The 22,195-nt window shown below is 45.2% G+C and overlaps 1 protein-coding gene across 1 annotated transcript in view; it reads right to left on the bottom strand.

Moving 5' to 3' along the window:
• LOC135826815 (uncharacterized) overlaps window positions 1-18,360 on the bottom strand; it is a 75,270-nt gene extending 56,910 nt beyond the window's left edge. The window contains exons 1-3 of the mRNA XM_065339418.1: window positions 18,009-18,360; window positions 12,678-12,807; window positions 2,265-2,513 (exon numbers count right to left, since the gene is read on the bottom strand). Of these exons, the coding sequence (XP_065195490.1) occupies window positions 2,265-2,513; window positions 12,678-12,807 (379 nt within the window). The 5' untranslated portion in view covers window positions 18,009-18,360. The remainder of the gene's footprint in view (window positions 1-2,264; window positions 2,514-12,677; window positions 12,808-18,008) is intronic.
• Window positions 18,361-22,195: the final 3,835 nt, after the last annotated feature.

Genomic DNA, 22,195 nt, shown 5'->3' on the forward strand with positions numbered 1-22,195 from the left:
AGAGAGAGAGAGAGAGAGAGAGAGAGAGAGAGAGAGAGAGAGAGAGAGAGAGAGAGAGAGAGAAGAGAGAGAGAGAGAGAGAGATAGAGGACGAGTGTGGGAGAGGGGGGGGGTGAGAGAGAGGGGGGGGGAGGGGGAGAGAGAGAGAGAAAGAAATCGATCAGTATGTGAAAGTAGCTGATCGAGTTATTGCTCCGCTGCAATCACCTCTAGATCTAGTACACGTGTGAGAGCCTGGAAAGTTCGCTTTTCACCCTCAGTTCTGACGCTAACGGGAAGAGCATTCCACCGGACACTTGCCGCAAACCGGCTGGAACGTCTCCTGGAGGGACCGCGGAGAAAAGGCATACGTAGCAGATTGGACTGCTGCCCTTAAGTTGCCCGGATGTTGCTGGGGGCGCCAACTGGAGCTATGCGTGCGAACATCTCCTGAAGCAGGGGGCTGGCTCTGTGGTGGAGGCACCGATGAACTAGGACCAGAAGCTTTTGATTTAGCAGTTGCAGTAGGCTGGGGACACCGAGCAGGGATAGAAGAGGGGCTGTGGGCACGAGATTACGCTGTAGGAGGGTTGCTTGTAGACCCCTCTTGGAGAGTTTGCAGACTTGATCAAGAAGGGTCTTGGATATGCTGGATAGGAAGCAGTTGGAACCATTAACACAGTGACAAGTAGACATTGCGCAGGAATGGTCGCACCAGTGTTCGAACACAGAAAACAGCGATTCCGACAGTCTGACTAAGACGAGCCAAGTCTCAAATATTGCAATGTGCGAAGCGACAATTTTAATGACGCGGAGGAAGTACAAACTGCCTATGTCTTACCAGGAGGCTCAGCTACAGCGATTCTCATTAGGCCACACGTTTTTATTTCTATATTTCTCGTCACCCGAAAATCTAAAATCGTACGCGAGAGGTGGAAAAGATAAGTTTACTTGCTTCAAGTACTAGACCTTTGGTCATACTACAATCGACCAATACACCGTGTAAAATAGCATCCAAAGTTAGCAACTAGTAAGTTGTAGACCTCATATCATGTGTCGTGCAGGCCAGGCCAGCGTGCACATCACTGGGCATGTGCTGGTCCCCACAGTGCAGCACAGTTTGTTTTCCAGACCCCTGAATCGTATGCGCCCGGGTGACGAGAAACGTAGACATAAAAACGTGTTCCCTTATCTTTCATCCAAGAAAAAACTTCGGTCGAGCTTTCCTTCCATTCGATAAATGAGTCGTTTTTGTATGAGTCGTTCTCCATGTGGTAATGTCGTAGAACCTATCTGGTTTTCAAATCATGAAATTTTTGCTTCGCCGCGATGAACGCAATGGTACTTCACCTCATAATAAGCGTCACTCCACGACTTGACCGGTTGCAGTTTTGCAGTTGCAAAGAGAACAGGGAGGATGTCACAGAAGCTACAGCTACAAAGTCGTTGCGAACTTGTTTTTTAAAACTCTGAAGTGCTCGAGAAAAACCCTGCCTTTGTTCATTGCGTGATGTTTGGAAATGATGGCTTGGAACACCATCAGAAGAGTATTCGGTTCCTGCAATGCAATGTTCTTCGCTACCTTGTTATTCGGAAGAAAATCCCATTTGGATTTGTGAAATAAAACAACAAACATCATAATCATCACTACGAGCTACCTCGTAGCTAGTGCCCAAAGACATTTTGAAACCAGCAAAGTGGACATAGTCTACCGTGGCAAAGCGCTCTTCTTCGCTACGGTATGTGAGATGCACTTTCGTACGATAGCGGTGACAGTGCATGGGGTCAGTGCATAGAGGCCAGCAGTTCTTGCACAAAATGGGGTGGGCGTTTGCACCAGACTACTGTAAAAGCCATTATTCTAACGAGGCGCATATATAACGATTTCCCAAAATCGACTGTTTTACGTGTACCGAAGGTAACGATTCTCACTTATTCTCAACGCTCAATAGGACAGTGTATGTATCGATTTCTGTATAACGATTTCTATTTTTAGCGACAGATTTCCCCTCGTCAACTCGTTAGAGTTGGCACTTCGTTATATATGGTGGCTTTTACAGTATACAGTATATACATTCATTAGTTTTTTATTTACTAGAGCCACGTAAACCTGTCATGTGTGAGCCATAACATCATCAATGAAAGGGCGTCTACGTCTTCAGCGCTGAAAGGGTGAATATGTGCTGGTCAAAAATCAAAGACTGCTACACAACTGACATTTTGTAGAGGAAGACTGCTAAGCAAAAATAAATCAAATTCATGGCTAATGTCATAAGCAAACTGACCTGTGATGACGGAGGAATTGGGGCATTTCACACTGGTATGGTTGTCTTCGTTGTTTTTGGGTAAAGTGACTGACGTTGCTGAACCAATGTCGACACCGTATTTGCAGCAATAGAGGTCGTCAATGTCAAAAATAGTGAAATCTCCACCATCATCATCGTCAGCCAACCCTGTAGCAATTCGCCTGTCATTCGTACACTCTATAGTGTAGTTTTCTGCACTACTTTTCTGCTTTTCGACAACACATTTGGCTATATGTCACACAATTAACAGCAATAAAGCAGGCAAACAAGCGTGTCAGAGACACCAGTTTTAATATGGCTACAAGGACTAATTTTACTGTAAGCATTTCCTACATGTCGACAGAGAGAGAGGATTGGTTCAGAACTGTTTTCTTGTTACATTCATCAGTGAATCTACGTAACAATGGAATGGGGACTACTTGAAACTTATCTTATATGAAAGGGTTGCAGGTAGATACTGAAATTCCTCCTGACAGCTGTTTCGCCTGCATAAGGCTCATCAGAGAAGGTGGTATTGAATAGGATGATATCAGGTGGAGATGGTCAGATTTATACTACAAAACATGGGCGCAAGATTACGGGCAAAGTGTGAGAATGAGAAGTTACAATTCTCCAGCAACACAGTGCCAGGGGTTATAAGAAAATGGCAGGTGAGAAATCCAATCACAAGCTGCTAACCTCTCCAGCACCACAGTGCCAGGGGTTCCAAGAAAATGGCAGGTGAGAAATCCAATCACAAGCTGCTAACCTCTCCAGCAACACAGTGTCAGGGATTCCAAGAAAATGGCAGGTGAGAAATCCAATCACAAGCTGCTAACCTCTCCAGCAACACAGTGTCAGGGATTCCAAGAAAATGGCAGGTGAGAAATCCAATCACAAGCTGCTAACATTAAATTTCTAACGGCTAGGTGATAGTTTTTAAAGAATTTTGGCGAGCCAGCAAACAAAGTGAAAGAAAGTCATGTAGAGTAGAGTACTAAGCGTGCAGTGCAGCAAAAGTAAGTTACAAAGAGTGCACACACGCATGAATAGACTGTAGTTACATGTACTTCACACTTGGGCAGTTCGCCAGCCAACCGCGCAGGCATGCAGAGACGCACCACGTCGACTGTCCCCGCAGAGTCCCCTCTGGCGTACTCCCAAGCAACAAATCTCCGCTGGCCGTCACATCTTGCTGCGCATCGTATGCGGCCGGACCGACCGCTACCCCGCGCTGACCCTATTTCGACTCCTTTGCTCGCTGCCATTGAATGCCGAGACAACCCGGCCGAGAGTCCTAGGAGGAATTCGCTCGTCTGCCCCCACAGCTCAGTTGTCGACGAAGACCATGGCTGTTGGTGTGTGTAATGGCTACCGAGGGTAGCAGTGAGTCGGCTGTGAGAGCGCATGGAGGAGAGGAGAGGAAGAGTTCTTTACATTTTATTGGCCGAATAGTACCGTTCACCATTTGAAATTGCTACTGTGCGCCAGTGGAGCGGTACTTCAGTGAGTGCGTTGATAATGGAAGGAAGGGAGCGGTGTCGTTATCGTGGAAGCATGGTCTTCGTCGACAACCCAGCTGTGGGGGCAGACGAGCGAATTCATCCTAGGACTCTCATTTCTACTTTCGCCACGCTCGGCCAGGTTGTCTTGACGTTCAACGGCAGCGAGCAACGGAGTCGCAAATGGGGACAGCGCGAGGTAGCGGTCGGTCCGGCCGCATACGATGTGCAGCAAGGTGTGACGGCCAGCGGAGATTTGTTGCTTGGGAGTACGCCAGAGGGGACTCTGCGGGGACAGTCGACGTGGTGCGTCTCTGCATGCCTGCGCGGTTGGCTCGCGAACTGCCCAAGTGTGAAGTACATGTAACTACAGTCTATTCATGCGTGTGTGCACTCTTTGTAACTTACTTTTGCTGCACTGCACGCTTAGTACTCTACTCTACATGACTTTCTTTCACTTTGTTTGCTGGCTCGCCAAAATTCTTTAAAAAACTATCACCTAGCCGTTAGAAATTTAATGTTAGCAGCTTGTGATTGGATTTCTCACCTGCCATTTTCTTGGAATCCCTGACACTGTGTTGCTGAAGAGGTTAGCAGCTTGTGATTGGATTTCTCACCTGCCATTTTCTTGGAACCCCTGGCACTGTGTTGCTGGAGAATTGTAACTTCTCATTCTCACACTTTGCCCGTAATCTTGCGCAATGTTGTGTAGTATAAATCTGACCATCTCCACCTGATATCATCCTATTCAATATCACCTTCTCTGATGAGCCTTATGAAGGCGAAACAGCTGTCAGGAGGAATTTCAGTATCTACCTGCAATCCTTCCTTGTATGGCTGTTGGTGTGTGTAATGGCTACCGAGGGTAGCAGTGAGTCGGCTGTGAGAGCGCATGGAGGAGAGGAAAGGAAGAGTTCTTTAATCTTATATGGACAAATAAAATTAGTCCTCCTTGTAGCTATAATAAATCAGGTATACAATTTTAAATACAATTTTACACACAAAACGCACAACGGAGGTTACAGATTTGTCGCAACTCAGAGTTTCTTGCTCAATGCAATCATCAGGCGACTATAGTCAATAAACCTCCTCTGTGCTTTTGTGTGTGATGGTGCTCCACATTATTGTGTTGATCCCTCTCTGCTGGCAGAAGGAGGTTTTCCTCCTTGTAAATATAATTTTAGATTGCCGTAGCAACACTCAGACATGTCAGATCAATCCAAAACTTTCAGACAGTGAACATTAGATGTGTTTGATCAATTTTGAACAAAAAACTGAAAAACGATCTTTTGGTCTGCGGTCATGTTTTAGCGTGCTCTGGCTCGTATCTCGGCACAAAACCCGGAATGGGTTAATGGTTTTCTTTACTCAATTCTCACTAATGATGGCTTGCTGGAAAGCTGAGGAGAAGAACTTTCTAGTGGTGTGTCATTTTTTGTGGCGCGATGCAAAATACCCAAACGGCGAAGTTAGGAATGCGTTTGGATACACTGCACTTCTGTATTTTGAAATTTTCGAGCGGGGATCACATGTGCACGGGGTTTCCCCATCTCATAGCAGTGCCACCCATGCATAACGGGTACGAAGATGACCTTGTGAACTTCAGCAACACAAAGAAGTTTGGATCATTATTCTGCATTGAGGAAAAGTGCTGAACAGAAGAAAATTGTGGCTGTGGGTGGTGTATCTCGTCCAGGCGCAATAGAGCTGCACTCAAGGGACTAGGAGGCGCTGTTGTTGCTTCTGTTTAGTATCTGGTCTTTACGCTTGGATGAAGGAGGTCACAAGCTGTCCAGGAAGTCCAAGATCATGACTGGGAGGTATGCACCTAAGACGATGGTCGTCACCTTTTTGTGGGGCAAGTTACCCTATACTTGGCAGGTACAACCCGTTATGCAGGTGGAATTGTACACTGGACTGGTCAGTTCAGTTTGCACGAGCAGGCTGTGCCGGTCAGTTCAGTATCCCTGAAATCTGTGTCTAAGGCTCATAGCGCAACTCTGAGTGACCAGGAGCACATTTTGACATACATATTGTATTGTGAGGTCATGTTTGGATAATAAGAATGTCCGGATGAGGCCATGGTAAAACATAAAGTTGATTCTCAGGTCATGAGCCCGTGAAAATCGGTGCGAACGAGCGATTTTTTATATTATTCCCCACAATTTTTTATTCCCAAAGATAGGGGCACCGATAGGGGCACACATATGTACATGTGTACATGGTCACATGTTCATATAAGAATGTCCGGATGAGGCCATGGTAAAACATAAAGTTGATTCTCAGGTCATGAGCCCGTGAAAATCGGTGCGAACGAGCGATTTTTTATATTATTCCCCACAATTTTTTATTCCCAAAGATAGGGGCACCGATAGGGGCACACATATGTACATGTGTACATGGTCACATGTTCATAAATTCAGGCCAGGGAGTAGAAAAATACCGGTATTTTACTACTCCCTGATTTACTTGCACTGCATGCATACGTCGAGTCTCACTCACGGCTGTTTTTTTGTGCGATTTCACGCCACTTAATAATATAGCTGCCGAAAGTCTCGATTGGGCTTCAATGGCAAGAAAATTTGAATTTTCAAATCGTCAGAACACGAATAGGCCATGGTTTCCCCTGGATTTTGGAGACTAGTCAGCACGGGGAACACGCTGATCATCTGCGTCTTGTTTCAAGCTATCCGCTCATACCTCACATGACTGCTTTTCCTTCAAGAAACATTGTTCTATGTCGTGCGACTTTGGCTTCGTTCTGGGATACTCTTTGTGTCGTCGCTGACAAACTCGGCTCCGAGAAGCCCTTCCCGATTTTCCCCCAGCTTAGATCGATATTTTCCCAGGTAGAGGACTATCCCCTGGTGGTCTTCCCCAAGTGTCATTAGAATACGCGCGTGAACTTCTAAATACGCGCGACGAGTCAGGAGCCTGTTTTCTCTTGATTTGGAAGACAAATGGTGTGGCCCTTTAGTTGCTGCTGAGTGTAGAAGGCTGCTTCCTGCTGTAAATTGCTTAGTCGGCATGTGGGATATTGTAGAAGATGACAGCAGCCGGCCAAGTGAGCTTAAAATTGTGATATCTACCCTATTGTGCGTTGAACGATTACGTAATGTCTTACTTGAATGTTGTACACGCGAGCACGCCAAGCAGAGGCTGACAATCACTGGCGAGATCAATCTCCAGACTGCCAGGAGTAGTTCGAGCAAGTTTGAAGCGGAAAGACAGCTAGCTGGGCAGGCCAGGACGCCTTTCCACCCTCTTTCTTTCTCAAATTGCCGAAAAGTCAAGTATCTCGCGCGAGCGCTTTCAAAACTTTTCACTTGGTTTCGCGTCCCAAATCGTGGAACCACGCGAGGATCGACATGAGTTTCTTCCAAAAACGCAAACTCATCGCGTATTTGTACTATTCGCACAACGTTACAATCATAAATCGCACCGAACGACGCCATATTGATAAGTGCCTGCGTGTGAACAGCCGTGCACTATCACTGCCATGTACAATGTATACGCATGTGACATGTCAAAAGCAGTGACATCGTACATACATGTAGACAGGTCCTATGCAGTACAACTAGCGTGCCCAGTATGTAAAACAAGTGAGGAAAATGACAAGTGCATGCAACTGAGTGCTGTCCGCATACACCCAGCAGGTCAAGGACCTCATTTGCTTGTACAACTCCCTGCTACTAGCTTTTGCAAGCGCTAGCCAGCCACATGCAACCGGATACGACGAAGCTTTTTGCACACATTTTAACCAGTTTGTACACAAAATCATGCACCGGTATGCGGATCGCGAGGTCCGGTTATGTTGTATGCATGACATATGCTGCACATCGGTAACCAGCGATTTTCTTCCGGATGGCGAGGGATCCGGATAAACGAGGACCGGATAAACGAGGTCTGACTGTACAAACAGTGCAGTGTGTACTAGTACACACAGCACGCCAGGACTGTACAGTGCAGCTGTATTTGTACCAGGCAGTAGTATTGTGCTACTCCCTGATTTGTACATCATGCATGGCCGGCCGGCCAATGCGCACATATGCATGCATGCATAGAAGTTTTAAAAAAGCGTCCGTGCGCCGCCAAAAATCGGTGCGCTGACTTGAGAATCAAATATAAATTTTACCATGGCCTAATTAGGAATTTGTTCCTGGCATTTCGAGGTTCGAATTATCAGGAGTCCACCTGTAGAAAAGAAAAATGGACCAAGGAACTAAAAGTTACGCTATAATGTCCACTAACTGGCAACTGGTGGTGTTAGTGGACATTATAGCGTAACTTGTAGTTCCTTGGTCCATTTTTCTTTTGTACTTCGAAGTACAAATTAATCCTTGGCTCTCCATCCGAGTCCATTCCACCTGTAGTACATTTTATGAGTATGACCTCACAACGTTCATGACCTTTTATGCAGAGTTGGTATCAAGGTGTGAACGATTGTAGTGGACTTGCCCCCGCAAAACCTAATGGTGGGAAATCGATGCATACGTTCCATTCCATTGCTTGTGAAAATTTTGGAATTTTTGAAATTGCCCGTCCACGGTTGCGTGTAGTACCGGTATTACACAAACGCCTGGGAAACGGGTTAAGGTTACTGAGGATTTTACTGATTTGCGGAAAAATTCTTCGAAACCTTGCGCAAGAAGCTGCGGCAGAAACAACAAAAACTGTGGCGAAAAGTGTGGAAAGATGCGGAACTTGCCAGGAATTTGCGGAATTATTTGCAGAAAATTGCGGATCTGGGCCAAACAAATCACGAAATTTGCTGCATCGTTAGAATCGTTATTTTGAGCAGTATATCTGCTCAGGAGTAGCACGAGTCATACTGTGCAATTAACCCACAGGGTCATGAAAAGCACTGTGTGAAAACTGCATAAAAAAGTGAGATATAGTGCAGAAAACAAAAAAACGCCGGAAAATAGCGGATTTTGCTGAAAATCGCGGGTTGGGTCAAAATCACGAAATTTGTTGCATCCGTGGAATCGCGATTTCCTGGAGGGACAGACTATAGCCAGAACAAAAGTAATGGGGATTACAGTGCGCAAAGATTTGTGATTTTACCGCCATTTTGTGATGCAAAAAAAATCCGATGGGTTTGCGTACCGGGCAGGTCAAGAACAAGGAGTCGTACAACTCCCTGGTCAAGAACCACCTTTCTGCTTCCATGGGACACGACCACCCCATGATCATGATATTTTCACCTACACCAGTAAGCAGCCGACCAACTTCTACTTCATGTATGCTTCGCATGTTGCCATGCCAAATTCATGTATGATGCACACAGTTCAGGGTTTTTTTTCGCCGGTACAGATAATGAATTTACACAGTGTGCTTATAATGGAGACTGGGCACTTTATTTTTTGAATGCCGCCCCAAGGTGTTCTATTATTGGAGACGTGCTATTATTGGAGACTGTGCTTATATTAGAGATAATACGGTATGCATTTTGAAGGAATATCATTTCCGCAGTCCATGCATGCTAGAGAACAACTTAGAACAGAGAAAACAGCACTTCTTCTGTAAAAGTTTCTTTCCCCTCCAAAGTGGTTTGAGCTACCGTTTAATTAAAAATTAAAAAGAACTAAAATGGCAATAAATAAGATAAATTGTGCACTCATAACAACAGCAAAAATGAAGAAAGTCAAGTTCCATAACGTTTTCTTGTGACTGTCATCAGTGGAACGCCGTCACATAAAAATGTAATAACTAAAACACACACTTATATACATGTAGCTAATATAGTTTCAGGTAGAAATACAGCAGCTAACAAGTACAAAAAGCGAAGTTTGCACCTTTGCAATGTGTGAATATAGTGTATGTGAGAAAGGTAGTGGCAGATGAATGTGATACTGTGTGAATGAATGTAATGGTGCGTGTGTATTACTTGAAGAGTGTGAGTGATACAACGGTTTTCTTTCTGTTTACATAGCACAGGGTCACGAGTACGAATATACACAGCTTCCAACACCTGCAATTGCTTGAAGAAACGTGCGCAACGAATAACACTAAACCAGGAATCGTCAAACACCATACGACATTCTGGACTGGACACCAAATGCTTGTACACTGCAGACTTCCTCTTGTCAACATCAAACTCCTCCTCATCACTACTCTCATCCTCCACCTCCATTCCAATGCCGCCGTCCATCCCATCGCACTCGTATTCGTCGTCATCTGTCTCCATCTCCTCGCGACACCGCTTCCCTCTCCTTGATTCGTTCTGTGCCCTGCCTGTGCTTCCTCCTGCGTCTCCTTGCCTTGTGTTCTCCACTTGTCTCAGTCGTGCCTCTGCTAGTCTCTTGCTTCTCCTCGGTTCTGCTCTGTTTTCAAGTTGTTCCCCTTCCGCTCTTACCGTTGTAGCAACATGGTTTGTCGAGGAGCGACCGTCCGGCGGCCTCCCTTGCCGTTGTCCGGTTTCCGAGGGGGGAGCCAGATTAGTCTGCTCGTTCTCCATGGAAGTAGTCGGTGTTTCTGTTTCCGAATTGTGAGCCGTGCTAGGTGTAGAAATAGGCAGCGGATGTTTTCGTGGTCTCCCACGCTTCGGCCTGCTTAACCTGGCAGCCTGGGACAACAATGATAATGGGACGTGCTGCTTGATGCGTTCGGACAAGTGTTGAAGCGTCCTGCCAACATACCGACTACCACATTGTCGGCATTCAAATTGATAAATGAGATGGCTCAAATGGTGGGTTGGCAGGACGTCCTTCAACACTGTGAACGAACGCACCGTTGTAAAGACAGTAACTACATTCACTGCATAGTATGTCTTTTGCACAATCGATTTCACTGCACGACTGACTTTTGTTGATTCAGAGCCTTTCCAAGGCAGGCATAAGAACACCCGACACGTCGATTGTATAAAAAGAACTCATACCGTATACCGTATTTCCGTGCATATAAAGCCATGGCGTTATAGGTAAAACAGCCCTGTTTTGGACCAAATTTTTGGAGAAAATGGCCTCGGTTTTAACGCCATGGCGCTAAAAGTGAGAGACGCGTACATGCAAAAAATCAGCAGAGTATGAACTTCGAGTACTCGTATGGTGCCGTTGCACGTTCATGTCGAGCATCCATGTATTTTCAATTTTCCCTGAAAAATTCAAATTGTGAGCCTATTCTGTACAAGGTGGCATACAAACTTGTGTGAAGGTGCGGTGGCGGTATGGCATGTGACAGTGGGGATGGGTACATGCAGAGAGAATCACCGCTACTGTAGGTTCACTGAAAGAATTGAACTCACCTTTAACGCCAGATGCAACTTCCTCCACATTGAATTTTGTTCACTTATAACACCATGGCTTTATAAGTGAGGGTGGCCTTATATTTGGATATAACGCCATGGCTTTATATGCGCGGAAATACGGTAAATTAGTTATAATGCTGTAGTACTACATGATGCGTACTCATCAGAGTCATCATGCATATAAGACGGTGGTGCTCGCACTCTGAGGGGGTGCATTCATTTTGATAGGGGAGCGGTCAAAAAGGAAGGTGCAGCACCCTGCCATGTCGCTCTGGCGAGTACTCCAGGTCATAAAATTAATGATGTATTACGATAACAAATGAAGAAGTTTCCTTAATTTCCGCCAACACATACATGCACATACACACACACACACACATACACACCATTGGACGCCCATCGCCGGAGGCGATGATAGCTATGCTACAGCAGAAGCCATACCAACTTGTGCTGGGAGCGGGATTCGAACCCAGCACCCGTCTTTCCGGGACAGTGCCCTACCGATTAGGCTACTGGAGATCACACACACTCATGGGTCCTTCTTGCTACACATTCAACAGCTTGCAAGGCTGAAGAATTGACCGCCACTATTCAGCCTGGTCTATACCACACAGCTATGAAGTGGCTTTTTCTGGCCAGTGAATCCCTACTTTTTAGTCTTTTTTCCCGCACACACAAAAAAGACCAAAAAGTAGGGATTCACACACACACACACACACACACACACACACACACACACACACACACACACACACACACACACACACACACACACACACACACCTCAGACCTGTCCATCGCAGAAGCGATGATAGCGAACAGCTATGTTAGACATAGCTGGCTCAACGCCCTTGTCTCAGGGAATTCTGTCCCTGCATTAGCTATGCTTGTCACATGCTATGAGATTGTGTCAAATAATAATAATAACAATTTGGGCTGGGATAACACCATTCAACGGGTTGCAAGGCTGATGAATTGACCGTCACTAATTTTAGCCTGGTATCCACCACACAGCTGATTGAGGCGGCTTTTTTCTGGCCAGTGAATCCCTATTTTTCATTTTTTCGTTCTTTTTTTATTACACACACACACACACCACGCCACATACTCCGGCATACACTGGCTGTTGGTAACCACCCAGGAGAATGAAAGAAGAGCTAGGAGAATGAGAAAGAGAAGAAAGGCGTGTGTGACCATAATCGTCGGGAATTGAACCCTCAACCTCTCAATTGGAAATCGACTGCACATACCACTGCACCATATGGGACATATAACACACACAACACACAACACACACTCAGACAAAGACATGCCCATCGTGGAAGCGATGATAGTGAACAGCTTTGTTACACATAGCAACTTTTGCTGGGATAACACCATTCAACAGCTTGCAAGGCTGATGAATAGACCACCACTAATTTTAGCCTGGTATCCACCACACAGCTGATTGAAGTGACTTTTTCTGGCCAGCGAATCCCTATTTTTCACAACACACACACACACACACACACACACACACACACACACACACACGCGCACGCACACACACACACACACACACACATAATATATACACATTCACACACACCCGTGCCACATGACACTCCCCCCCCCCTCCCCCCACACACACATACAGGAATATACACCTCAGTCTTAACTCACTATATTCAATAACGGTCTCCAAGCTGTATGCGGGAGCGGTCTCCAAGCTGTATGCGGGAGCTGGTACCAATACCAATGCCAGCGCCACAGAGAGCATTAGTACGCGACAAGACGCCATGGTTGGATGCATCTGGTTGGACAAACAAACAGCAAAATCGTCGCTAACAACACAGTATTTTCCTGTAGTTTGATTATTAATTTACCGTATTTTCTGGTGTGTTAATTTCACAAGGTCCAAGCCGCACCCCCCCCCCCCCTTTCGGGTATAAAATTCGTATTTTTGTTGGGATCCTGTGTATAAGCCGCACATCAGAATTCTTGGCAACTTTGTCTTGATGGTATTGATACACATGCAAAACGTTAACAAATTCAGCCCTCACCATCGTCTACACGGATTTCAAAAGCGTCGACCTCCATTTTGAAAACATGGTGGCTGGCCGCGCTACCCGTAGGCGCACGTGCCCACCGCGTGTCTCAGCGCGAGCTTCGAGCTCGCGAGCTAAAGATCATGTCGCCCACTCATTTTCCTGTGTTTCCCCATTTCTTCGAACTCGCTCAGCTTTTGCTTCAGCTTTTGCTTCGCTCGTGCTTCAGCTCCACGCTGTAGTCTGAGTTTAGTTCTCTTGTCTTCTTCCAGCAGAATACTGCAAACTCTACAGCACGTCGAGCTCCTCCTAGAAGAGTTTCTTTTGCGTCGAGGCAGACTGTCGATCGTTTCAGTCCTATCTTGCCGTCGTCTCATGAGCGCCCCGGAAAGCAACAGTATCTATTTTCTTGTCGTTCCATTTTCTGGCGAACTCATTCACCTACTACTTCTTCCTTTATGAAAGCTTCAGGTGGCTGAGTTCTCCCACTAGCGACAATCATGCCTTGGAAATGAACAGGATATTCCTAAGGTATATACAGCCAGTGCAGTGATGTCAGTGTACTGCGCGTACTACTAGTAGTTGTTTGTTTTGTCGAGAAAGAATCCCTTTCGCACTCGCGCGGGCCGCGAGGGCGCAGCACGGAAACAGGTCTATTGAATTCATTTCTTGGTCGATTTCGACAACCAATACGTCGTTGTTTTTCTTTTTTCACTGGCTATCCTTTCTCCGCTTCCGAATTGCGATGCCGTCCACCTGGAAAGCCTTGAAGTGAAACGAGTGGAGGCCGGTTTCGGAGGTAATTTTCGGCCAAACGGCAATCAAATCGAAAAATTCGAAGCGGACGATCTGTTGGTATCTATCGAAAGAAGACGTTGGCCCATAAAAAATCTCTGGAAACTACACCGTATGAACCAAGGAATTACGGTAAGTTTGAGAATTTTGGTACATTAGCTGTACGCTGATTGGTCGATTTGCGCGACCGTTGAGAAACGGGCCAGTGACGCTTTGTACAGCGTTGGTGAGGGCTGAAATTCCAATGGTTAAAAGTTGAGAAGCAAGACTGAAGTTATACAAAAGTTGCCTACAGTCCATTCAGAAAAAGATGATATCATAGCTTTTGGCCATTAACGGGTCAAATTTTGAGTTTTCGTCACAATTTTTGGCAATCCCCCATGGAATGCTCTTCCAATTGTGTTTTTGAAGTCTACTTCTCCAAAAAGCAAGCCATAACAAGAATTTCGGCCAGGTTTTGCCCCCGAAGCGCTGAATTGGGGGAAAACCATGATAATCCAGTACAGGCCGTTCATTCCACTTGCAGAACAGTACATTTGCGGTTCGAACCCCAGTTGAGGTACCTTTTTGGATCCTTTTCAAGTTTCGAATCTCGCGGCACTGCACAGTGTACCACAAAGTTGCCAAATGCGGGAGCTCTCCAGAGCCAGCGCTCATCTTTTTCTCAATGGACTGTAGTTTGACCTTCGCTCTGAGCTTGCAACCTGTTGAGGCTTCGTACTGCCAGTGCAGTGTCATCATGCACTACATATACATGTAGTTGTGAAAAGAAGCTGAATGACACCATTCATGTATATTGCTGAATGACACCATATATAGCTGAATGACGCCATACATATAGCTGAATGACACCATACATATAGCTGAATGACACCATACATATACGTGAGAGCTTGGAAGCTCAGGGCCCTACGCTATGCTTTTTTGCCTTGATGACCTAGACAAAAAAAAGCATAGGGATGTTATAAATTCTTTAAAAAAATCCTTTTTTAAAGACATAACCTGGGATTCGAACCCGCACTATCGCCCGCCCTGCATGCATCCCCCGATACACTTCGCATACATACTAATTCTTCCAAGTTGTTTCACATTGTGATCTTGCATTTTAAAGCCGTATTTGAATATGCATTGTGGCCAGCCATCTTTGATGGCACGGTACGGTAGGGGATAGGAACGGGACAGGTACTATCGAGGGTAATACGACACCGTCTCCCGTACCGTACAGTACCATCAAACACAGCTGGCCACATACAGGTGCCCGCAATATTCAAATAGGGCTTTCAAACGCAAGATAATAACATGAAGCAACTTGGAAGAATGGGTATGAATGCGAAGTGTATGGGGGAATGCATGTAGGGCGATAGTGCGGGTTCGAATCCCAGGATATGCCAGAAAAAAAATAGGAGAATTCAAAAAATTATAACATCCTATGCTTTTTTTGCCGTCAGATACGGATAGCGCCAGGCGTGACACAAACAAACACACAAACAAACACCAAATTAAAGCTGTGTGGACCCTGGCTAGCGCCAGACGTTACTGAAGTAACGTCTTCTGCATAGCTACGGGAATAAAGCTGAATGACACCATACATAGCGTGTGGCCACTAAATTCGAAAGAATTTAAAGTACGCACTTATATACGGACGTGTCTGGTGGTCAAAAAACTGACACCGTTCAAACATGTTATTAGAGAGGTTCTGCATAACGAATTTCGTTGCATTTTTTCGTCACCATGAGCGCGCAGCGAAAAAGTGGATGAATATTCATCGAAGTTGGCGCGAAACTCGAATGTTCAGCTAAAAAAATTCCGTTGCCCTTTTGCTTCACTTCGGATACCTTTTCTACGTACAGTCTTGCTTTGATCTGAGTCGATTTTAGTTTCTATCTCCGTGGCACGTCGTTCAGTGTGGTAGCTTCAGCTTACTATGGAAGGTCTTGGACAGCGTATAATAATAATAATGTATGGTGATGGAAGATGATGGTGTGGATCTGCTGCAGACTCCTGTCGTGCAAGCGCCAGTTCTGGTGACCAGAAACAACAATTCATCCTGCTCGAGGTCTCCGTCATCGTATTCCAGTAGGAGGAAACAACACAACAGCTCCTCGTAATCATCTCCTATATCCACCGCCATCTCATACACCCACGCCACGGACATTGCTTCACAACTCAAACAAGTGCTTTCGCTCCGGAAACACAAGTCAGAAAAGAATCAGTGGAAAAGCAGCATTGAAAAAGCAACGAAAATTGCGCAGCAAGGTTTCGTCCTGCAGAACCTACCGGCGTTTGAATTTTCGCGCCTTAAATTTATTCACATTTGTCGTCATCAGCAGAGACGAAATTCGTTGTGCAGAACCCCTCTATTAATTTCCTTCATACATCACAGGGCACTGTAGGCCATGGCGGATAATGCCGGCAGAATTTCGAGCAGAATATGGTTTATTTTCGAAAAGGAGCAGAATGAGCAGAACTCTCGGCAGAAAAGTGCAGAAGAAGGAGCAGGTACTCTGCAGAACCAGCTACGAAGTGCGGAGAGGGCTGCTGGCGCCTATTTACGGCTCCATTGTGTTCACAAGCACGTGAGAATCCGGCAGAATACGAGCAGATTGGGGCAGAATATGAGCAGATTGGGGCAGAATACGAGCAGAAAACGCTACTTTTCCAAGCATTGTCCGCCAGCGCCTAGGGCAATGCCCCTCTTCAAATTTTGAACGGATGCATACTCATTCTGGGCGACTAAAGTCGCCTGTGGCACTGAGAGGGTTAAAAAAAGGAGAAATTTGTAAGAATTTATAACATCTCTATGCCTTTTTTTTGTCTAGGTCATCAAGGCAAAAAAGCAGAGCGTACGCCCTGAGCTTCCAAGCTCTCTCGTTCTTATTATTAACTTGTATTCATATTAATTTTTAATATTGCAGTCCCCACAGACTCAAGGTAACATGACTGCACCACAGTTATAGCAGTGGTTGAGCACCACTGCCTTATATAGCACAGTGGTGGTCCTGGTTCGAGCTCTGGTGATGACACTCAAATGTTTCTGCTCACGCACACCTTCACAGGTTCACTTCTCAAATTACTCAAACTAATAATTGGATTTGGGGTCACATTTTTCCAGTTGCTTACTCTTATGCAAGCACATGTACGTGTACTTCGTTGAAGTACTTCAAAACTATTCGAAACCCGGAATTGCTTTACTTCATTTGATGCCATTGTGCTGCACAGCAATTGTGGACGGCAATGTTGAAACGAGAGAGCTTGGAAGCTCAGGGCCCTACGCTATGCTTTTTTGCCTTGATGACCTAGACAAAAAAAAGCATAGGGATGTTATAAATTCTTTAAAAAATTCCTTTTTTTAGACATAACCTGGGATTCGAACCCGCACTATCGCGCGCCCTGCATGCATCCCCCGATACACTTCGCATACATACTAATTCTTCCAAGTTGCTTCACATTGTGATCTTGCATTTGAAACCTCTATTTGAATATGCATTGTGGCCATCCGTCTTTGATGGCACGGCACGGTAGGGAATAGGTACGGGACAGGTACGATCGAGGTACGACACCGTCTCCCGTACCGTACCGTACCATCAAACACAGTTGGCCACATACAGCTGCCCGCAATATTCAAATAGGGCTTTTAAACGCAAGATCATAACGTGAAGCAACTTGGAAGAATGGGTATGAATGCGAAGTGTATGGGGGAATGCATGTAGGGCGATAGTGCGGGTTCGAATCCCAGCATATGCCTGAAAAATAGGAGAATTGAAAAATTTATAACATCCCTATGCTTTTTTTGCCGTCAGATACGGATAGCGCCAGGCGTGACACAAACAAACAAACAAACACACAAATACCAAATTGAAGCTGTGTGGACCCTGGCTAGCGCCAGACGTTACTGAAGTAACGTCTTCTGCATAGCTACGGGAATAAAACTACCGTTTGAAGTGTGTTTCGTTCTTCTTTTTCTTCTTCTTCGGAGCCGAGGCAGTCTCCGTGGGGTCACGGGTTTGGGCATCATAACCCAGCTCGCATAAGATTGTAACCTCCATGTTGACCATAGCTCACGCATGCCATGACTCTATATGGAATCGGAAGGTATTTTCAGGCTTTGCATTGCCTTCCCTTTTCAACGCAGCCAAATTTCCAAAAGTGAACTTGGAACGTATTCCTTTACCTTCTCCACTTTGCCGTCCGCAAACGTACTCCGCCTCCGCTCCGACTGATTTCGAACACTAAGATCGGCCACCGGCGAACCATGCGACTTCGTCGAGTTGCTAACACACACTAGAGACAAAATCACTAAATACGGCCACCCGACTCCGGAGCACTTTTGCAGCTAGTCTTCACAGGAGTCGTTCCAAATACGGTGCAGCCCTAGTTTATTCCGCACAGTTGCTTCAGCCCTAAACCACTCAAATGGACATTCTGTGCTTTACGATCTTACGGCTCCATTGACACACAATAAAACTGTGACACACAGGTGTGAATTTGGGGAACTGCCCGCTCTTCCACTACGAAACAACAAAAAAAGCCGGGAGAGAAGAGTGCATGCAGTCAGTTGAGTGCTTCTCGCATCACTGTTTCTTGTTCACGGTTTGCACTCCTGCTGACGTCCATGCGCGCATATGCAGCAACACAGAATCTACACCTACACCTGCACTCTACTAGATACTATGGTACGAGTACTAACGAGTTACGTCCATACGTAGAGCCTACATGTGCCACTCAGTCCACTGTGTACGCTGGCGCGAAAGACATGCAGTACATGTATACAGAGCATGTACTCGTACATGTAGCTTGAAAAAGTTGAAGGGAGGTCCGCTGGGCCGCTGTGTGCCTAGGTGTACAAGAGTACAAGAGTACAAGAGTACAAGTTTCTGTACCATGTGAGGGTATGTAGTCGACACACAACAATGTAGATCTACTCGTAGAGGGGACGGCTCGATACCGGGACGCTTTGACAGCCAAATTTGTATAGACCCAAACCGATCATCAGCGTTGATTTTTCACTCGAAATATGTTTGTGGAAGGAAACTGGCATGTTGAAGTTTGCTCTGGGGCCAGAGTCAATCGAACTGAGCCACTCCTTTGTGTTGACCCATTGCCTCCAAGTTGCCCAATTTTTCGCTTCAAAAAAGTTCAAATCAGAGGTGGCTCCAAACCGGACACGTTTTAGAGTGCACGTCAAATTCACTCTGGGTCTGAAATTAGGTAATTGCTATCGCTCCACGACGGCCAGTACAGAATAACAATAAGACTTGTGTGTGCTTCCATTAGTTTTATTGGCGAGAGGCGAGCCGCTGTTTACCTGCGACAAGAAGTTGATTTTCGAAAGTCGTAAAACTCAAGTCGCAGTGCGAAGCAACACGTCAAAAACTCACCTGCTTGGTATGGCGCTTCTGGTCATCGCAGAGCCATGCAATTTTGGCTCGGAGTACATGTGTATAACACATCGTAGTCTCACTGTGACATATGTTTTCTAATCAAAATACCAGGGAGTCGTAAAATACGACTCCCTGCAAAATACCAAGAGAGAAAGTGAATATCGAGTCCATTTAGCGGTTTCTTTGGATTTTACCAGGGAGTAGTATTTTACTACTCCCTGGATTTTACTGATTGATTACTACGAGGTGATTTGGCTTTTTTTAACATGGTTGTAAAATGACGTTTTTTCAGTCACTTCTAGACAAGCTACGTCCAAATGAATTGTTGCAAGTGGAAGTGCTATCCTTCATGCCCGTTGTGTCCAAAAAATGGGAATGATCCCACTTTGGAAAGTGTCTTGAATCATATCCTACTTTCATAGTATTCTCAGGATTCAAATAATTGGTGTGTCATTTTTTAACAAATTTGTTAATTAATGGCATCACAAACTGGGATATTCGGTCATCAATGTTCTGAAGTTGATAGATATCACTTCAAGGATTGCTAGTGGATGAAAATTAATCTGTCAACAGAGGAGTGAACTGCATTGTATGCTGCGAAAGCCGTGTTTTTGTATTTGTAACTAGTGGCTGTGTTATACGGTGGAATTGGATAGGTAGCATAGCATAGCAGCCAAGTTTTCGTTCTCACAGAGTGTATTCCGTGACCTACTGTTCTTCATTACTGTCTTTAGTGATGGCAAGACGGCCTGAAGTCGTCCAAAGGCCCTGCGGAAGCAATTCACTGCCCTCCTCGTCCATTCAGGGGCTCATTTTACACATTTTACACAAAATGGCAAAGCACCCACCACTAGTTATACCGACGTAGCAGGGAGAATTAAATTATATGCACCAAATTTTCTGGTCAATGTTGATCTACGATAAACTGGCTCTCATTTGCCACCACCCATGTTTCGATACAGCCATCCGGAGCAGAGAAACAGCCAGAAGAAAAGCAAATTTTACACATTTGTTAAAAAATGGCAAATGTTAAAAAAAGCCAAATCACCTCGTAGTATACTGTATTTATTTATCATGGAAAATTAATCTAGTTGTACACAGCTGTAGTACGCATGCAAATAAGGATAATACGGTGCGGAAAAAAAAATATCGAGTCCATTCCGGTTTGCAACCTGTGTCCTATTTGAAACTATTTGAAACCGTCCCCTCTACAAGCAAGAGTGGTAGATCTACAAGTACGAGCAAGAGTCTAGTACATAACTACTGTGTACATTTTTTTTTGTAGTTATGTACTCTTGGTACGAGGTGATTTGGCTTGTTGTAAAATGACGTCTTTTTTAGCCGTAAGAAGACCATAGGTCTGTGGGAAACACCCTAGTAAAATAAATAAAATAATAATAATAATAATAATAATAATATTAACTGGCTTGAGGGAAAGAGACAAACGGGAAAAGTCTGAAGAAAAAATTGACTGTCACCACCAGGAATCGAACCAGGGACCCTCGCTTGTAGCCAGCGATGCTCTAACCACTGAGCTATGGTGTAGTCGTCATCTCAGCAGAGGCCGTTCAACATTTTCTTCAGACTTCGTAACTCACACTTCCTGTGAATCCACACAGGCGGGTGGGACGCAGCCCTCACTGTAACCCACACACTTCACGTACAAACTAGCACGCGGGGAGCCCCAAGTCATAACATATTAACTGGCTTGAGGGAAAGAGACAAACGGGAAAAGTCTGAAGAAAAAATTGACTGTCACCACCAGGAATCGAACCAGGGACCCTCGCTTGTAGCCAGCGATAATAATAATAATAATAATAATAATAATAATAATAATAATAATAGTGAGGGGCCGTTTAATTATTATTATTATTATTATTTTATTTATTTTACTAGGGTGTTTCCCACAGACCTATGGTCTTCTTACGGGAGCCCCTAGAAAGGTTAAGCATGAACGAACAAATGGGCGATAATCTGTACAAGAGCGAACAGTGGAAGGCAGCATATTCCACCGATCAGAACCTATGTAGCCAAGACGAGAAAAACCAGCTTTAGTGTGGGCAGAAGGCAAGGCCAGAGAAAAAGAGATTTGGGACCTAGTGACGGAAGTAGTATGTGTGTTCCGGCCCGTCCGTCGATTCTGCCCATCCTAAGATGGGCAGGGTGGCCAATGCCCATCCTAGGATGGGCAGGCGAATCTCGGATCGAACGATCGAGGTGGCATCGATGTTGTAGTTTGACGTTTACGTTTATAATCGCCTTTTACGCGGAGGAGCTTTCATGTTCATCGTCCATTTTCGGAAATGTAATTGTTGTTTTCGACATGTTAGGAGAGGAGACGGTATGGTTTTCTAAATATCTATGTTTGTTTTGACACTTGTTGCTAGTGATCTTGCAAACTGTTACTGTGACTTCTCCAAGTCCTACTGATATGCCTTGTCAAATCAGATGCCCTGTAGTCTTGGTGGAGGCGAAGTGGTATGCATTGAATTCGTAGCTGCTGAAATTGAAATTTATTTTTTCTGGAGTGACACTGGCAAGCGATGGCATTGGCGACAGAAGAACTTTGCTTCCTTCCAGGAGAGCTGCATCACAGTCGGATCCTGTCCATGCACATGCGATCATGCTGTATTGTACTTGTAGACATTCGGGAGCTGATTTTGACCCGAGAAAATATTAATTTTTTAAACATTCATGAAGAGGATATTGTTGCTGTAGCTAGCTGACAGACATAACCTGTGGCAGTGGTGTATGGAATCAGCTTGCAAGGTCTGTAGCAACTTGATCATGCAGAGAAGGAGCTGAACTGCTCACGCACTCGCTACTGCTCTCGCAAGATGATAAGATTGGCTTCTCTCCAGTGATCCAGCCCCCCTCAAAGCATGGATCCACTGCACTTTGTCGTCGAACACATCAACACGCCTGTTGACGTACACTGGGAAAGGTATCACTTCACGATGAGGAGCACACAGCACTC

The sequence above is a fragment of the Sycon ciliatum genome, chromosome 10 (assembly GCF_964019385.1).
Source record: "Sycon ciliatum chromosome 10, ocSycCili1.1, whole genome shotgun sequence".
NCBI lineage: Eukaryota > Metazoa > Porifera > Calcarea > Leucosolenida > Sycettidae > Sycon > Sycon ciliatum.